The sequence below is a fragment of the Panthera leo genome, chromosome C1, assembly GCF_018350215.1.
Source record: "Panthera leo isolate Ple1 chromosome C1, P.leo_Ple1_pat1.1, whole genome shotgun sequence".
In the NCBI taxonomy this organism is placed as follows: Eukaryota; Metazoa; Chordata; class Mammalia; order Carnivora; family Felidae; genus Panthera; species Panthera leo.
Window position 1 is genome coordinate 149,761,681 of NC_056686.1, and position 19,234 is coordinate 149,780,914.

The 19,234-nt window shown below is 38.5% G+C and overlaps 1 protein-coding gene across 8 annotated transcripts in view; it reads left to right on the forward strand.

Moving 5' to 3' along the window:
* Positions 1–11,702, forward strand: part of TANK (TRAF family member associated NFKB activator) — a 100,176-nt gene extending 88,474 nt beyond the window's left edge. For 7 of the 8 annotated variants that reach the window (XM_042948954.1, XM_042948949.1, XM_042948952.1 and 4 more), the window contains 4 exons: positions 639–715; positions 1,158–1,273; positions 6,895–7,475; positions 10,916–11,702. In XM_042948954.1, coding sequence (XP_042804888.1) covers positions 639–715; positions 1,158–1,273; positions 6,895–7,475; positions 10,916–11,095 — 954 coding nt within the window. In that variant the 3' untranslated portion in view covers positions 11,096–11,702. Of the gene's footprint in view, positions 1–638; positions 716–1,157; positions 1,274–6,894; positions 7,476–10,915 lie in introns of those variants that run through there. The other variant, XM_042948958.1, reaches the window with a different exon arrangement.
* The last annotated feature ends 7,532 nt before the right edge of the window (positions 11,703–19,234 follow it).

Genomic DNA, 19,234 nt, shown 5'->3' on the forward strand with positions numbered 1-19,234 from the left:
GAGTTTTCTAGGTATTATTAAAGATTTTTAAAAAATCTAAACCATACAGTGGATGTATTACATGTTTTTTAATGTTGACTTTTAAATGTCAGAATGAATGTAATACCAGAATAAGCCACAGGGTGGGAGTGAAAGGCAAGAACTTAGCTTCAGAAAGTAGCTTAAATACATCATTGCACTATCTGTAAAATGCTTGTTAAATGCTAAGGTGCTGTAGCCTGGTTTTCTTTCTTCCTCTCTACACAGCTGCATTCCTCAGCAAAGAATCTATAAGAAAATACAAAGACATTAACTTAAACCTATAGACCAATAATGGAAAAGAAGTAAATACACACACATACACAGATTTTTTTTTTTTCCTGGTTTCTGGTCATATCAGGTGCTTCTTAAATTGTCAGTACTGGAAATAGTAATTACAGAAGTTACCTGAAATACTTCTTGTCTCCATCCAATTCTTCTGCCTCAGTTTTCCTTTTTCCCTGATGATTCTTATTTAAAGAAAAGAAAGATATGTATCTGTAAGCTACGTACATATATGTTTCAATGACGGAGGTGAATTTTCCATTGTATTTTCTGTTAACCTATTCTCATTTGAGTTTAGAAGCAATTTAAATTGGTGATTATTTTGTATCTTTAAGGTAAGAAGACAAGAGGTTTCTTCTCCTAGAAAAGAAACTTCACCAAGGAGTCTTGGCATTCCTTTATTCCATGAAAGGTATTAATATTTCAATAGACCAAGTATTATGGCCATATTATGTTATATGGACAGATCTTAACGTAAACATTATCGAAATGAGGAACATTTCATTTTCTTCTATTTAAGATGTTTACTGAGAACAAAATTCCATGTATTGAAATTTCTAATGTGAGAATGAGACAGCCAGCAAAAGTGTGATTTATAAATAAGTAGATATGCTAGTCTGTGCTACATCTATGTATTAGAACTTTTAACTTACTGCTTACTTTGTGCCTTTGTGCCTGGCTCTCCAAACATTAGAGTAGTTCTCTGGGACATTTTCTAGGATTTTAAAATAATTTTTTTCAACTTTAACCTTTCAGTAATTATTTTGTGGTACGTAAAATGGTGCTATGTAAATTTAATGACAATAGAAAATATTTAAAGATAAAGCTTCATATTTTAAAATATTCATTTCTAGGGCTTATATAGAGAAGACTTTCCAGGATCTAAAAGAAGAATTTCACAGAATATGCATGCTAGCAAAAGCACAAAAAGACCACTTAAGCAAACTTAATGTACCAGCCACTGCAACTGGTAAGGTTTGATTTAACACACAGTACTATTAACTTGATTGATTTAAATGTATTTCTTTTTGATCGTAAAAATATTTCTAAATGCTTGTTAAGTGCTAAGGATCTGCAATTTGTGCCTCCTACCACTTATAATGGGTAAGTGCTGTTAAAGTTCTGTACTGTATTACATTATCTAATGATTGGCTTTTTTCTCTCTTTATTGTGTGTGGGGCTATGTAGAGTGACTTGAGTGATGTAATTACTAATCATCTTAATGAGAAGTCCCACCTTGCAAAGGGTACAAAATAAATATAGGAAATATCTCTCAAAGTTTTCAGTTGCTATTTGGGGGGGTTAATTAAACATTAACTCATGTATTAGTAAGCAGCCTTGAAGCTGCACTACCATATATAAGCTAAGTAAAATTAGAACATCAGGTTTGTTTTTAACTTCTGCTTGAAAGTTCATTGGACACTATGGATTTTTATAATTTGGTTCAAGAAATAAACATTTCACATTTCGTGAGGCTAGCCTGTTGGAGATACAAAGTACAAATTTAGTATAAAATATGACTTGAAAGGAACATCTGTTTTTACACATGTGTTGCCGTGTGTTTTTTAAAGCCTGTACCCTTTCCTAAAACCCCAGACCAGGGTTTGCTTCAGCCGTTGCATATGAATAGCAAAACACCAGAGATTGAATCTGGCTACCAAGCACTTCCATAACAAAAGGAAGGTAAACTGATCATTTAAAATGATAAATTCTCCTTTACCCTTGTGATTTGAGATATTCTGCATATGGTTCCCTAGAGATGTGATTTACAGTTTTCACTCTGAAAGATGTTGCGGCAGTGCTAATGCCCCTTTAATTAAAGATCACTTTCCATCTCTTCCATCTCTTATATCTAGACTATTTAAAAATCATTTTATAGTGTAAATTCACTTTTTGCATACTACTCCTGTTTTATCTTCAGAAAAGGTACACAATATGGTGGAGAAACAAAACAGTCTTTGTAGACAGACATAATTTATTTCTTCCCCTTTTCCCCCTCCAGCTACCCAGAAAGAATGCTAATTCTTTCACCTGAATTTTTGTCATTTTCATGAGAAATTGATCTTTTGTGTAGGCTAAAGACACTAAGTACCTCTGAAGTAAAAGAATTATTTTTATTTAAAATCTACTAGCTAAAGAGATGTAGTACATAGAACTCATAAACATGATTTTTTTTTAACATCAGCATCTTATCAAAACATTGTAATGGTGATATATTCATCGTTATACAGAGAACCTACCCCATTATCAGTGGCTTAATACTTTGACCATTTTTAAATTGTGCAGGTCTAAATCTGAGTATGTATCTGTCAACTAGGACACTGAGTGTTTAGCTTCATTTTCTTCCCCACTAAAACCGCTTCCTAATGTTATTCTTATGTTTTATAGTAAATGTGTCACAAATAATAAGTACAGCATATTCTTGAAATGTTTTAGATCTGTTGTGCCATAGACTGCAGTGAAGTTTTGCTGGGTCTAGACAAAACTCAAAATATTAAATATTATTCTGGTAGTAGTTCTAGATCAAAAAGGGAAAGAAAGAAAAATGTTTTGGGAAAAGATGCCTGTTCAGGCCTTTTAAGGATGAACATTACATTGAATAAAAATATAAGGAAAATATTTTAAATGTGGTTTGTATAATACATCTGGAAAGAGCGTATTTAGCAGTATTGTCCCCATGTTATTTTTTTTGTTAAAATTTGACTTTTACCTTTAGATAAACATATAATTCATGAAAAATTGCTGAGTTAGTAGAATTGTACATTTCCTTTTTCTTTTTTCTTCTCATCCACTTATGGCAGTAGCCTTGAGAAGGGATAAAGATAAAATGTATGTTTAAGCAAATGTGGCTTCATAAAAAGTGCTATTTGGTCCATAAAGGAAAGTCCTATTTCAGGGAAGATGAAGAGAGTAGAATATAGGATCGCAACTTACAAACAACCATCAGATCTTTTTCTTTTGTCAATATACGAGGTAATTAGACTAAGAAGTAATCTAAATGGACAGCCTGTACTTGAAATTTAGAAACCTAAAAATGTTTCTCATTGTGTTTTTTGTGTCCTTGCAAAAATAAGTGTTCTGAAAATAAACAAAATAGAAAGGCAATTTGCTCCACCTGATCATGTTTCTCAGTATAGTGTCAGGATCACAAGTGCTTTTATGCACCTCATTTAAATCTTTTTTTTTTTTTATGTTTATTTATTTTTGGGAGACAGACAGGGTTGGGGGAGGGGCAGAGAGACAGGGAGACACAGAATCTGAAGCAGGCTCCAGGCTCTGAGCTGTCCGCACACAGCCTGATGCAGGGTTCAAACCCACGAAGCACAGGATCATGACCTGGGCTGAAGTTGGACGCTCAATTGATTGAGTCACCCAGGCACCCCAAATCTTTTTTTTTTTTTTTGATAGTAACTCATCGCTTGAACAGATTAATTCCAAAAATTATTTGAATGTGGCTGAGGTATGCCTGCTAGCTATAAAAAAGAAAATATTTGCTTTATTATAGCTGTTTTGAGTTTCCCAGGTTTTGTTTACAAGGGAGATAGGTCATCTATTGGAAAAGAAAATCATTTCGGGGACTCTTCTCTGTGTGTGTGTGTGTGTGTGTGTGTGTGTATACATGTGTGTACATACATATACACACACATACAGTATGTTTGTCTTCTGTGTCTTCTATGTGTATGTGTGTATATGTACAGCATACAGTATGTTTAATTTAACATAATGGTTCAGAGCACAGGATCTAGAATTAGGTTGCCTGGGTTCCAATGCCAGATGTACCACTCATTCATTAGCTGTGTAGCCTTGGAAGTAACTGCTCCATGTCTCAGTTTCTTCGCATGTAAAGTGGGGATAATCTAATGCCTACCACATGATTATTTTGAGTATGAAATGAATTAAGACGCATAAAATGATTATAGTAGTGCATGACACATAGAAGTGCTATTGATGTTAATAGTTGTCATTAGCAGCAGCAGCAGATTCTTCATCATTCTCCCTGTTCTCCTTGTGAAGATCATTTTGATAAGCATTTCCTCCTCAGGTGTTATAAAATGTAGTTACCTCAGCAATTGATTTTCCTGATTTGTTACCTGCAGTTAGTAAATGTAATCTGCAAAGAAAGTACCGTTGCCTAGAATTCCTGCTACTGTTAAGTCTACTATCAGGAAAAACGACTACTTGAGAGTTAAAGGACTTTGAGAAACCTGCAAGGACAAAGAAATTCTACCAGACAATTGAGCTCGGTCTTTGTTACTGTACTACTTCTAGTCACAGACAGATTATCTAGTGAATGTGGATTATTACACTGGGCTGTCTTGTGAACAGAATACAAATGCATTCAGAATACATTTATTGAGGGCATACTATGTGTCAGGCACTGGGCAGGGTACTGGGGTTAAGTGGGAAACAAAGCATGGTTTAAGACCTTAAAAAATGTACGTCATTGGGAGAAAGAACAAATACAGTGCAACATGTGTAAGCCTCGGGACACCTGTGAGTCATGCCTAACCCGGTCTTGGGGAGCTAGATAGAACTATCCAGAGAAATTAGTCTACATTAAGGAATGAAGGACAAGTAAGACTTTGGTAAAGAGTACCTGGAGAGGACATTTCAGGCAGCCTGCACAGCTTGTGCAAAGGCCCAAAGACAGGAGAGCCTGGCTGTTTTGGAGAACTGTGCAAAGTCCATTATAGCTGGAATAAGAAGTGCAACAGTTGGGAAAGATGAGAGTATGGACAGGTGACCAGGGACCAGTCATGAACAGTTTTATATGACTTTTCTGAGGGATGAGGCTTTGGAGAGCCATGAAAAGGTTCTATGAGGAAGGTAACATGATCAGATTTGTGCTTTAGAAAAGAAATAGGGAGCAATGTAGAGAATGGATTGGCTATGAGCTAAGTTTAAAGGGCAGAGAAGCAGTTCAAAGGCTGTTGTAATAATCCAACAAGATAAGGTGGTGTGTACTAAAGAGAGGCAAACTTGAGGTAAGTTGTAAACTTGAGGATTTGGTTGCAATATACTGCAGTTGTGTCCAAACAGAAAATACCTTGTGTTGGAATGTGCTGTGGCAAAAGATAGGAAGGTGTCATGAGACTGCAAGGACCAGAAGGAAAGGAACTGACGTTTGTTAAGTGCCTACTAACTTTGACAGACACTACACAAGGTGTTCTGTGTACCCCGTCTGCTTAAATCGGCATCCTTGGGCAAGTCTCCTTTTGTGAAGATAAAACTTCTCTGATGACTACCTTTTTAAAGTGCTGATTTTTTTTTTAATCTCTACCTTCTGTCCGCTTAATGAAAATCACACATTACCAATCTCCAACCTACTGTCTTCTTAGGTAAGATTGTGGAGCATAATTTAGTGTTTTCTAATGTCTCAGGATTATCAGCATAGAGAATGCTTTGATCATTGTGTTTTTGCATTGAGAAATGTAGCCCTTATTGGCCCTACACCAGACTGTAGTGTTTTGTGAGTTCTTATATCTGCTATTTTGTTTTTCTCGTCTCCTCTCATGCTTTCAGCTCTTGTTGATATCTATATCTGTCTTCAGCAACTCCTATCCCTACCTTTTAATTTGCTGCTTCTAACCAGCTCTGAGCTAAGGGAAATATCATCAAGCTTGTTAGAATAAATCTAAAATGAGAGTAAGAGCAAAATACATATATCTGTGGGCCTTTTGGCTCTAATTCTGACTCCTCAGAAGCTCTGTTTACTTACTTTCTAGCTTTTGCCTGTGTCCTAGAGAGCTGAATTTGTTCTGGAGCTGAATTTGTTGGATGAGCAGCTTCCAGATAAATGAGCTGCAGAGGCCATGGTATCTACCTGATATCCACCTGCTATCTTCATAGGCCTTTTATATATGTGTGTGTGTGTGTGTGTGTGTGTGTGTGTGTGTGTATGTATGTATGTGTATATATATACACATGAGATATATATATATATATATATATATATATATATATATATATATATATATAACGGGAGAATTATATATTCATATACAGTTTTCTGAACATGCATCCCAAAATTTCATCCTTCTTTTGCCTTTACTGTCTTCTTTCTCTCCAACCCCCACCACTACCACTCCCTCACATGAATTATTGGGAATACCCAAGGGCTAGACTGATTGCTGATATATTTTGTGACACAGTGATATTAGGGCTAATAAATGGCCAAATTCATGTAGATTCTTAACCTGTATAGTGTTATATATGCCTAGTAAGGAATTTTCTTTTTAACAACTTATTTGTCTAAGCAAGCTCACAGTTGTAGCTTCCATTACTGACAAAATGTTTAAATGTATACACTACAAGCAAATGTTTTTTAAGCATAGAGCAGTGTAACTGTGAACAAGATGCAAAGCTTACAGCAAAAGACCTAGGAAAAGACAAAGTAGTTTCACTGCAACTAATAAGCTACGTTCCAGTTCACCCACTGGAGACTGCTAATATTCCATGGAAAGTGGTAGCAAAGGTAAAAAGTACCAGTTGTCTTCAGTTGCTATAAAAAGGAATTGTAAAAATAATATTCATCATTTTTAAGAATGATTGGAATGCAACCATTTTCCTTTTGTGTTCTTTTCCCTGCAGAAACACAGTGCTCTCTTCCTGTACAGTGTACGGATACAACAGATAAACAAGAAGAGCTGTTTAAGCCTCAGGCTAAAGATGATATAAATAGAGGTGCACCATGCATCACATCTGTCACACCGAGAGGACTGGCCCGAGATGAGGAAGATACCTCTTTCGAATCACTTTCTAAATTCAATGTCAAGTTTCCACCTATGGACAATGACTCTACTTTCTTACATAGCACTCCAGAAAGACCCAACATCCTTGGTCCTGCCACATCTGAGGCAGTGTGCCAGGATAAATTTAATATGGAGTTCAGAGACAACCCGGGAAACTTTGTTAAAACAGAAGAAACTTTATTTGAAATTCAGGGAATTGACCCCATAGCATCAGCTATACAAAACCTTAAAACAACTGACAAAACAAAACCCTCCAATCTTGTAAACACTTGTATCAGGACAACTCTGGATAGAGCTACGTGTTTACCACCTGGAAACCATAATGCATTATATGTAAATACATTACCACTTCAGGAACCATCCGATGCACCTTTTCCTTCACTTGATTCCCCGGGAAAAGCTATCCGAGGACCACAGCAGGTAACTGTTTTGCATTAAAAAATATATTATGCATGAACACATATTTTACTATACATGCACAGATATGCATCTCTTTTAGGTTATCAGATAATTCCTTTTAAACTAATGACTGGTTAAAGTTAAGACTTAAAAAAAAATCCAAGTCCTATAATAAATGACATGAAATTATAGAAGATACTCGTCTTCTATAGTACAGCTCTATTATAAAGTACCTTAAAATTTAGGGAACATTTTAAAAAAATACATGTCAGCCTAATCCATAGCTAGTATGTGTCACTTTCTTAGTCCCTTATTCAAAGCTTTTTACTCAGCATCAGTGTTACAATAGCATTCTTTGTTAAATTTCATACTGGGAAACAAATGGCATTTTTTAAATTAAAAAGTTTGTGTATATCATACTCATCTTTAAAAGAATGCTTTTCATAAGTAAATAATTGCATTGCATATTTTTATATATGAAAATAAGTGAACTGTCTTTCGTCTAATACTCTTACATTCTCAGTTATACAGTACGCAGATCTGTAGGGTTTGGTTTCTAATCTGGCAATGAATATGCAGCCTAATACATTTTTTAAATGGCCTCTGCATATGTATGATTTTAATCAAACACTTCGATATTTTTAAAGCTTGCAGCCCCCCAGTCCACTACTACCCTCCCATTTATTCAGGTTCTATCAGAGAATGGTGCTTTTATTTAAAAAAAAAAAAAAATTAATGCCTGAAGGCAAATGAAAAATATATCATTGTTACAATAAGCAAAAGCTTGTGAAAATACTGACTGGTGTAAATATCTATATAATTTGCAAACATTTTTTTAATTTCTTTTTGCCTTGAGATACTTATTTTTAAAAAATCCAACACCTTGATGGATACCTTTGGCTTTATAAGTGCTGTATAGGTTACAGACTTACATCAGCATACAAAGGAGGCAGTAGTCAAGCTGTGGCATATTTTAGTAGTGGGGGAAAACTAGGCATCTCTGACAATCAGCTTTAATTATAAACTCACTTATGTTCTACATTGTGCCTTATTTCACATCATAGTCTCAGTTATAGTTACTACTAAATGAAGCAAATTAAACAATTTCATTTATTACAAGTAGAATTCCTGTGGAGCTGTGAAGTGCATCAGTTCTAATGCTTGTTACTTTTTTCTCCATTATATCTCCTGCTTGTTCTTTTACTAGTTAGTCTGTGTGCATTCATGTTTCAGTAGATGGCACCCTGCATTGTGCATTTGCTTTCTATGCTACAGCAAGGGAAACAGCTGGTATGTGATTACAACTTGATGGAAAAGTATTCAGCTTAAAAAATGCAGGAGAATTGGTGTTGAGCTGTCACAAGACATGGGGCATAAGGTTAGATAATTGATATTTTGGCAGAAAAGGCAAAGAAATTAGTTTGTTTGAAGGCCACGTTGCAGTTTAGGATTGAAAGAATATTTCTTAATTTTTAAAAACATTTTGCTGTTTGATTTGTATTAATAAAGCTAGTATGATAAATACAAAATTCTTGAATTGTTGGTAATGACAAAGAGAAGTGAAAATTTGGGGTTTCATGTTTCCGATTTTTATGCTGTATCGATTACCGCTACTTAACACCTTTTTCAACATTCAGCTATCATAACAAAGCCTCAAATTAAAATCTATCTGCTGATTTTTGCTCTGTGTGATTTTATTTTCTTCATAGTTTTGCTGAGTCAGTGAGTGGGGTCCCAACTGAATTCTCTGAAAAGATCCAATCTGAACTAATAACTCCTAATAGAGAAGGATAAGGATGGACTTTGAAGATAAACTGGCAGTTGAAGATTGGCTCACCAAATTTAGAAGCTAAATTGCTTCTAAATCTATTTCTTACTGTTTTATAGATCTTAATAAGAATCATCTTTATTTATAAATAATCTTTTCTTTATATCCATATCAGTTTCCCATTAAAGAGATGCATATTAATCACTTGTACTTTTTGTTTAAACTGCAAACAGTAAAATTTAGATCTGGCTGACTCTAACTTATTTTGGCTTATATACTCACATTTATTACCACTGCTCTTGAATCATACCTTTTCTGAAGAAAATTATCTTACCCCAGATTTTAAAATAAACATGTTAAATATTACTATTTTTTGTGATAAAATTGTCACTTCTCTAAAAAGCAATTGAGTCAATGTTATCATAAACCCTCTGTTCTGATATTTGAACGTATCTCGGTCTAGACAGACTTTGTATATTTACACCAACTGTACGCAGCTGTCCAGTAAAATGTTTATAAGACAGTGACGTCGTGAAACTTAAATGCTTCAATTAGTAATACACTGTTTATTGTAAATGATTGGTTAACTAGAATGAAAGAGATTGGTTAAGGGAATGAAAACTTAACACTGTATCAGGTGTTGGACTAATAAAAACATATTAGTAATAAGAGCCCAAAAAGGTCTCTTTAAATTGACTTTTTAAGTGATTTTCCTCAAAGTATCAGAAATTAACTGTGTCAAGGTAATTTACCTATGTCAAGGTATACCAGAAAGCAAATTTTAAAAATAATTTGGTATGCAGTTCAGGAAAAGAAGATAGTCCAATCAAAAAATATTTATTGAGCAACTACTATTGAACTAAATGCTTTTTCTGCCCTGTTAGATATTTTTTTAGAAAGAATAAATGCAGTATTTTCACGTATTTATGTGCTGCTTATAATGGAGGTAGTTCTGTTGAATTGTGATTTTCCATAATTATTTAATTGGGCAACTGTTGACACTATTCAGTCACAAGAAAGGGGAAAGATGGCAGAACTACGCACTATATAGCAGGAGCAAAATAAGCCAAAAGAATGCATCCCATGTTAGATTTGGTTGAATGATTAAATATTTGAGGTTTCAAAAAAACAACTGATCAGTGGAATTTGTTTAGTACTTAAAAAATTTCGTTTCGAAAACCAGAGCAACTTATTCCTATGTGTTTTATTCATTGTATATTTCCTTATAAATAGTGAAATTTAAACTGCTCTTGATCAAACTGCATGTGTACACACATCATGTCTAGTGCACTTTGTATTAATCACAGCCGTATAACTTAAGGTTTCTGTTGTAAGACAGAAAAGATAGAATTCAATTTTTAAAAAGTCTTAATGATTGACTGTTGTGCCAAAACTACTGCTGTTATGATAACGAGTATTAAAATTTGCTGGTGGTAAAACTGGAAAAATTTTAAATATGTGAAGATAAAGTGCATGTATGTATTTTAAGTGACTTAATCAAAGTTTAGTTGGGCCCTTAATGAAAGGAAAATTGAGTTAGGTCTTCATGCTAACTCTGTAGAAAGGTAATTTGCTTTCATAAAGGAATTTTGTACTTATGCACAAAACCCACTCAAAAAATTTGAATTTGAAATTTATTCTAAGTTGATTTTACCTACAAATAACAGAAGATATTTTTGTTTGTTTCCCATAGCCCGTTTGGAAGCCCTTTCCTAATCAAGACAGTGATATATCATCGGTACTAAGTGGCACAGGCTCAGAACTGCATATACCTCGAGTATGTGAATTCTGTCAAGCAGTTTTCCCACCATCCATTACATCCAGGGGGGATTTCCTCCGGCATCTTAATTCACACTTTAATGGGGAGACTTAAGATGCATTTGAAAACAGCTCCGTGTAATGATTCTATGTGATCATCAGGTTCTATGTGATGATCTTGGGTTTGTAATACTATAAATACTTGATTGAAAACTTAGTTCAAGATCGTTCATTGAAAAATAGCTATGTCACAGCTATTTGAATTTTTTCCTAAACTTATATTGTAACTTTCTTTTATTAACTTTCATGGATCATTCTGTATAAAACTGTAATTCATTGCATTCATGTTTACAGTGTTTATTACCTTAATTTATGTTTGTTTCAAATGTCTAAGCTTATTGCTTGGATTTCTAGTTAAATTTATTAAATTTGGTGATGTCAAATGTTTATAGGATGTTTCACTTAAAAATTAGATTATTTATGCTATCGCTGATTTTTTTTTTAATAAACCTGTAATACAGAACAGCAGACAACATAAATGTCTAAATAAATACCAAAACCTAAGATTTGTTACCCAGTGATAAAATCACTGGTAGGATTATTCAAACACTTCAGATTGTTTTTTCTTTTAATAATATACATGGTTTTAAATTTTACTATGTGTATAGCTACATGATGAAATGAGTTAAATATTTAAAGTTACTTATGTCATGATCATTAAATATGTTCTCTGTTCCTGAGTTAAAAAAAAAAAAAGGAATAAATCACATTTGGGGGAAGTTTAAAACATTCATGTTTTCTAATGATAGAAGGGTGATATCAGATCTGGTGACATTTAATTACAAGTAGTCGATCACTTTGAATTTAAAAATTATTTTCAAAGTAAACTTGCTAAAGAAACGTATTTGTATTTATTGGGAGCAAATCTAAAACCCTGTAGGAACTATCCACATTTATTGATTTGTATTAGAAATGTTTACATTGTTGTTGAGAAATTTGTTATTCATTGTCAGCAGCCTGACTGATGGCCACTGGAAGACATTTGCGAGAAAGGCTACCAAATCAGAATGCTGCAAAATTTTGTTTAAAATGAGACTTCCCTTTCATTTTTCTTCCCTATGCTGCTTGTTTTTTAGGTTTCCCTTTGCCCTCCAATTTTTAAAATGAGGCATGGCTTCCGTTTTATAAAGTGAACACTGATTTGCAACTCTCAAAACAGAAATTTAAGCCTTCTTTGGAGGAAGTGTTTTTAAAAATTGGAAGGTTTTAGGATGGGGGAATTTGAGAGGCCTCTGTGCTGCAGTGAGGAGCCTTAACTGGTAGAAGCATGAGAATGGTGCCTCGACTGCTCAGGGTGCCAAGCACGTCAGGTTGACATCTTCCTCACCAAGGTGACATAGCGATTATTAGGTATTCACTGTGAAGGTTTCTGAGACGTGTACATCTTTCCTCCACTGCCACTGGGGCTGAATGGAAATACCTAGACAATTACCCATGTCTCCTCCCTACCTCCCACCCACCCAGCCTCCCCTCTCACTCACTTCTCTCTCTCTCTCTCTCCCTGTCTCTCTCTCTCTCTCTCTCTCTCTCTCTCTCACACACACACACACACCCACACACGCGCGCGCGCGCGCACGCACACACGCACACACACAATTAAAAATAAAAACTTCTCAGCCTGTACCAGCCAGAATATACCACTGTACCTATCTCGTAAACGGGGATTCTTTTTCCTTCTTTTCTAGAAGAGAAAGAGCCCCTCTCACACAGTTGACATCTACTAGCCTGCTGACAGCCAAAGGAAATTATAGCCCACAAAGTGACTCGAATTAAAGTGTTATCACAGACTCTTCCCCAGTCCTCCCTTTTCCCACCTCCACCACCGTTAGTAAGAGCGGGAAACTCTCCTTTGCTTTTGGGTTCCAGGGCTCCAACTTCCGAGGGACAAAGGCCCTCTTGGGCCACAGGAAATGCAGCCTGGGGAGCAAGCTCCAGCCCCGCGCCGCAGAGGTGGCGCTGACTGCAGCTTTCAAGGTGGAATGGGCACCCGCCAGGTCTCTCCCTCTGTCTCTTATTACGGAGTCGTGCAGGGGCCGCATCTTGGCATCTGCTAAGCGTGGCCGGGTAAGAACAGCTCCCAGGTAAAAAAGCTGCACACGCGAAACGCTGAGTCTGAAAAAACCACCCCCGCCGAGACGAGGCAGTTGTGAGCGGGATGCCTGAGAAGTGGGAGGTGAATGTCCTCGGGAGGGCCCCCCCCCCCCCCCCCGGTGCAGCTTTCCCCGGAGGCTGAGGCTGCTGCCAGCGGGGACATCTGCTTTCTTACACTCCAGCCTGGCTCACCCCGCCCCCTCAGCCCGGGTTGCGTGGTTATTTTACCAACACGGAGGGAGGGAGAGCTCGAGGAGGTAGAAAAGGGGTGGATGGGAGCTCAGGAGATGTTCTTCCCACTCCCCCACGTCCCCTCCTTTTTTTTCACATCTTTTAACCTTCAAGGTAAAGACTTTATAAATATGAAACGGATAAACGCGTCCGCTGGCTCCCAGGCCCGCCTTCTGCTCGCGGGGCTCTCGGGTGCGGGGCCTTGTCCTCTCCATCCTGCACCCTCCCCGGAGCCGGGCCGGTTTGGGCGGTTGGGCCGGGCGCAGGGGCCGGCCTGGTGCGCTCCGCCTGTGGCGCCTTCTCTCCCGGGCTGCTGCCTCGACAGCTGCTTGTAGCTACAGTAATTAGACTGTCAGTGCTTGTTAGAGGAGAGCGGGGAGAACACGCTTCTGACAGCAGATTCCGAGACTCCCCAGTTTGTTAATTTCTAAGAGATCTTTAAAGCATTAATTGAGGTCTCCCCAAGTCTCCCCTCCCGTCCCTCTCCCCAACTCCTCCCTTCCCCAAAATATCTTCAGGAGAAGAGAATTCTCTCCCCGTGGAAGCAGTGATTCCCGCAAAGCTGCAGGGCCGCCCGCGACACTCGCACAGACACCCTGTTTTACATATACGCATATATGCGCACACGTATACGCGTGAGGTGAACTCCACGGGGGCCTGGTCCAAATAGGAACCAGGATTGCATTTAAAATAATAATAAATAAATAAATAAATAAATAAATAAATAAATAAATAAATGGGGGTGGGGAGGGAAGCAGAAGTCGGGAAGAAAAGAGAAAAGCAGCAGGCTGATTACGAGGTGTCAAAACTGCCAGGAGCAAGAAGGTGATAGCAATCAGGGGTGAGAAGAGTGCGGCATTCGTGCGGGGCAACTAATTATCCGTCTCATTTGAGAAGAGCAGCATTTGAGGCAGCAGCGTTCGCCTGCTGAACGGTGACAGATTGGCGCGGAGGAGAGGGGAGGTGTTAAAACAATGGAGCCGGGCGCGCGAGCGCTGCTGCATGCTAATCAGCCCTCCCTCCGCCTGCCTGCCGCGCTCCCTCCTTCCTCCCAGCCTCCCTCCTCCGCGCTCCCTCCTCCCGCCTGCGGCGCTCCCTCCTTTCCAGCGGGCCCGCCGCCGCCGCCGCCGCCGCCGCCACCCGCTTCCTGCTCCCTCGCTTTCCCGCGCGTCCTTCCCGCCGCTGGCAAGTGGAACTCAGCCACAACTATCGCGTCCCTCGCGGGCCGGGAGCCCCCTCGCAGCCCGCCGCGGGCATCCTCCGCTGGGCCCGGCCGCAAGCTCGCCGAGGGCCAGAGCCACCCGGCGCCAGAGAGCCCAGGACCGGCCCGCGCCCAGCGCCCACCCCTGGGCGCCTCCTGGGGGTGGGGCAAGCGCCCGCGCTCTCGCACCCACCTCTTGGAGAAGAGGCCGAGGAGCCTGCACTCTCCTGCCCGCCTTGCTTTCGGCTGGTGGACTGAACGCGTTGGGCAGCGAGTGGGAACCCAAGCGAATTCATGAAGGGCAAGGGCCAGGAGGGGCAGACAGGAGTGGGAAGAGAGTTGAGATCAGAAAGGCAAAGACGGCCCCGGGACAACCTGCAGATCTGATAACCGGCCCTAGGGCAGCCGCCACCCCCAAAGGCCTCCGGCGGCCCGCAGCCTGCCCCGGGGCAGCCGCGCAGCGAGCGAGGTCACACCCTAGCGAAGGCTCCCTCATTGTGCCCCGCAGACCTCCCCCCCCCCCCCCGCCCGCCCCAGCACCTTCCACGCCCCACCAAGCCAAAGCAGCGCTCACGACTTAATAATCAGAGTGAGGAGGACAAATAAAGGACTTTGGCATTAGTTGCGTTTCCAAGGCCTGACCTCCTGACCCCAAGACTAGACCGGATCCCCAGAGACACACCATTACACTGTTGCTGGTGAGAGAAAGCCATTAAAAAAACGGCCACCCCACCCTCTGCAGCATAGCCTGGGAGGCAAGAGGGGGCCGGGCATTTCCGGAAGGACAGGTCTCTGCTTGGTTACTCCTCTCAGTACTATGACCTGAGTGAACCACCAGAACCAGAGTCCGCTGGAAAAGGTCTATACCTGTTGAGGCAGGCAGGCCTGGGACCTGAGGTTTTGCATCAATTTCCTCCTACTTTTTGAGTTTAAAAGCTGATTGTTGAGCTTGAAGCTTTTGCTTAAAATACACTTTTAACCATACCCAACACTTTTATATTTGCATATGTATTAAAACATTGAAACACTGACTGACGTACTCGTGCCTTGAGAGGGTTAACCGAAACATAGCTTCAGAGAACTGGTAGGAATTTGGACTGAATGAAAATGCAATTCCTTCCAACGAGTTCCGTGCTATTTAGCTAAGCAGGTGTCTAAATTAACATCATAAAACTTCCTTCCCCCCAAACATAGATGGAAAAGGAAAGCCCCTGAAAGATAATCCAGCCATTATAATTTTTTTTCTGCTGACCTTTACCATTGCATTAATTTACACACAACTGTTCATTTAAAAAAGATCAATTTAAAACGTGAAGGTTTGATAAAGCTGTCATTTATACATAAGAGTTTCATTTATATTAACCTCTCTACCTTTATCTGTTTGTAATGTTTCATAATAAAAGTACAATAGGAAAAAATAAAATAAAAATGACTTGAGTAAATTTTGCGATTTTATACCATCATTGATCTAGTCATATGAAAACCTACACAAACACAGAGTGAATCATTTTTCCTTTTAGAAGATGCCCAGGCATACCAATACAATAGGTGAGTGCAAAATTGTTGGGATCTACTAAAATAATAATGTTTAAAAGTTTTAAAATTGAGAATTTTTTAAAGGCGTTACATCAATAATTTTGTATATAAATAATGGGGTTTTTTGTTGTTTTTTGTTTGGTTTTGGGGTTTTGGGGTTTTTTGTTTTTTGGTTTGGTTTTGTATGTGTGTGTGGTTTCTACTCCTTGGAAAACCACTAAGCAGCACTCTCTGCACTTAATGCGACACAGACTTTTCAGTGCTAAAGTACTATCTGGTATTTGGAAACTCCCTAGCATCTGAATCTATTAAAATATCTCACAGAAAAAAAATTAACCTTACGTTTATTAATGTAAATTTGGAGGTTCAGATGCTTCATCAGCATAAAAATTAATCAATTCATTATCTATTCATCAGTCTTTTCTTCGTTAACCAACTCTATAGAACCAAAACCTCTCTCCCTGAAGTGGTAAACCAATAGAGTTCAAACATACATTTAGTTCAGTTCCGTGTTGCATTATTTATTTCTAGTATCTAATATCTAATCAAATTCTTTACCTTCCAATATCTTGGTTGGGATGACTTTAATGCAATTTCTTCTCAGTCTACAGACTTCACAAATTTGCATGGTTGTTCTAATGGTGTATTTACAGATAAGTTTTTATTTGCACATAAGGACAAAAAGGTGAAGTGAAATTTGGTCCCAACGGAAACCTGTTAGGTTCCCTGAACATATGGCTCATTGGGCTGTTACTTCCTTTTTGAGATCATTTCCAAGATTTTTTAATATATACATCAATTTGACACCAGTTATAAAGAAAATATATTGGCTTTGGAGATGCCTCCACCTGGGGCATATCTCTCCTTAACAAACCATCTAGTCAAGTGGGCCTCTGAATGTACAGGTTTCCAGTGTCCAAGAACAGGGTACAATTTGAAACCAGTCAGAACTGATAGTTAATTTACACTGTCTTTGAAATTAGGTAGTTCTTTGGATTCTTAGAATGCCACAATGATTTGATTAATACAGTTTAGGGGAGACTGCTTAAAACCCTTTTTACAGAGGCTGCGCATTTGGAATCTACAGTACCACAACGATTCCTCTCAGTAGATACAAGTGATGTAAGTTTCATTTATTGAAAGTGTGTGGTGCCAGCTTAAGACTTAAGGGGAAAATCACAGCACTTTGAAAAAGATGTAAATGTTCAATTGGTAAAAAAAAAAAAAAAAAAAAAAAGGGTGGGGGGGACCGTGCTAAAACATGTGCCTATTTCCATTATGCTTAATTTACTATTCAAAACAAGTTTTTCCTAATAAGCTCTATTGTTTCTTTCTGTTTTGTAAAATTTAATATGTGTGAGACAAAAACCAGATTCAGAATGTGAATGAAGTCTGTTTAGCGAAAGCGTGCTGGAGCTTACGGTACAAGGAGGGCCTCAAATTAAAAGACCTATCACTTTATAACCCTGATACGATGTAAGGAGGTGAGTTCCTTGGGTCTTTTCAAGAATCAGTTACAACTAGATTGCTAACTTCCTCCAGCCTCAGAGCTCTTCATGGGTGAAGAGCACTTCATACTTAAAATGCAGCAAATGCTAGAATATTCACGATAGTGATGCCATGTATATTTAGTAAATAATTTTAGCTTTCTCTTTACTGCAGTCTTCTTTTTGAGGTCTCAATCCCCAAATAGGACTCAACCATAAGTTCTAGAACATGTTATGCCCTTGTCCTGGGTATATAGGATTAAGTGGCTCACACGTCTCCAGACTTTTTCCACCTGTTTCTGGTATATCTTGATGTTGAACTGGTCTCCCTTGTTTGAAGATCCCCTGGGAATCTGGAATGCCTGGATAACCTGAAGTGTGCCCATGCTTCCTTTGTTGTTTAGAGCTATAGCATGAATAAATTCTTTAAATATCTTACTTATATCTTTTGGAAGCAGTGTACCAAAGATAAGTTACCACTTACTAATTAATTCAAGGAATAATTGTTTTCGAAATAACAAAATCTTAAAGATTGCCTAATCCAACTTTCTTTTTGTTTGGATGAAAAACAAAAACAAAAAACAAACCAAAAAGAAAAATGCAGCTAAAGAGAATGAATGAGTTCTTCAAACCCACTCAAATAGTTAGAACCTAACTCAAGCTCTCCTGTCTTTCAATCCACTATTTTTTCCATTATAATCCTTTACCTCAAAACAGGTATACTTTTTCACTGACTTTGTACTTGGCTTCATAGAAAGCTTTAATCATTCTATCAGAAGTCTTTTATACACAAAGAGACTAACCATTATATTAAACCACAGGGACAGTGGGGAGCCTGACATTAACCTGACCAGGGGTGGGATGTATTATTTAGGGATTATCCATTAATCACCCCCCTAACACAGGCCTCAGAACATTTCTACTGGGAGGAAGAAGCACCTCCGTGCACTGAGTGTCAAGAATTTCTCTTGCCTTGCTCCAGGCAGCAAGTGTTGGGATGTGTTTTTATAGCTTGAGACACAAACTAAGGTAGGAGAAAAGGTTAAAAAGATTTGTACCTCTAAAGCTTGGAGTTAAACCTCACTGTAACACCCACACCACTACACTACCTTTAATCATCTAAATTCTAAACCAAAGGCTATAGTTTGTATGGTAAAGGGAAAAAAGTGAACCAGAGGCACCTGGGTAGTTCAGTGGGTTAAGTGTCTGACTTCGGCTCAGGTCATGATCTTATGGTTTATGGGTTCAAGCCCTGCATCAGGTTCTGCACCGACAGTGCAGAGCCTGTCTGAGATTCTCTCTCTCTCCCTCTCTCTGCCCCTCCCTGACTTTCATGCCTGCTCGCTCTCTCTCTCTCTCTCTCTCTCAAAATAAATAAACTTAAAAAAAAAAAAAAAGTAAACCAGTATGAACTGGAAGTGAGCATATATATTTTCTAAAACTATCAAACTGGAACTAAAACATTCTCTAAACCAAACAAATGTTCCATTGGTTCAAGAGTTTGCCTTCACTTGTCTCAAGATGGCCCTGAGGCTCGTGAGGAGGTCTTGGCATTATATTATCTTCCCTTACATGTTGGTGAATCAGCTCTGAAAACAGCTCTCATTAGACAAATAGTTTCTCCCTTCGCAGTTGTTAAAGGGGCATC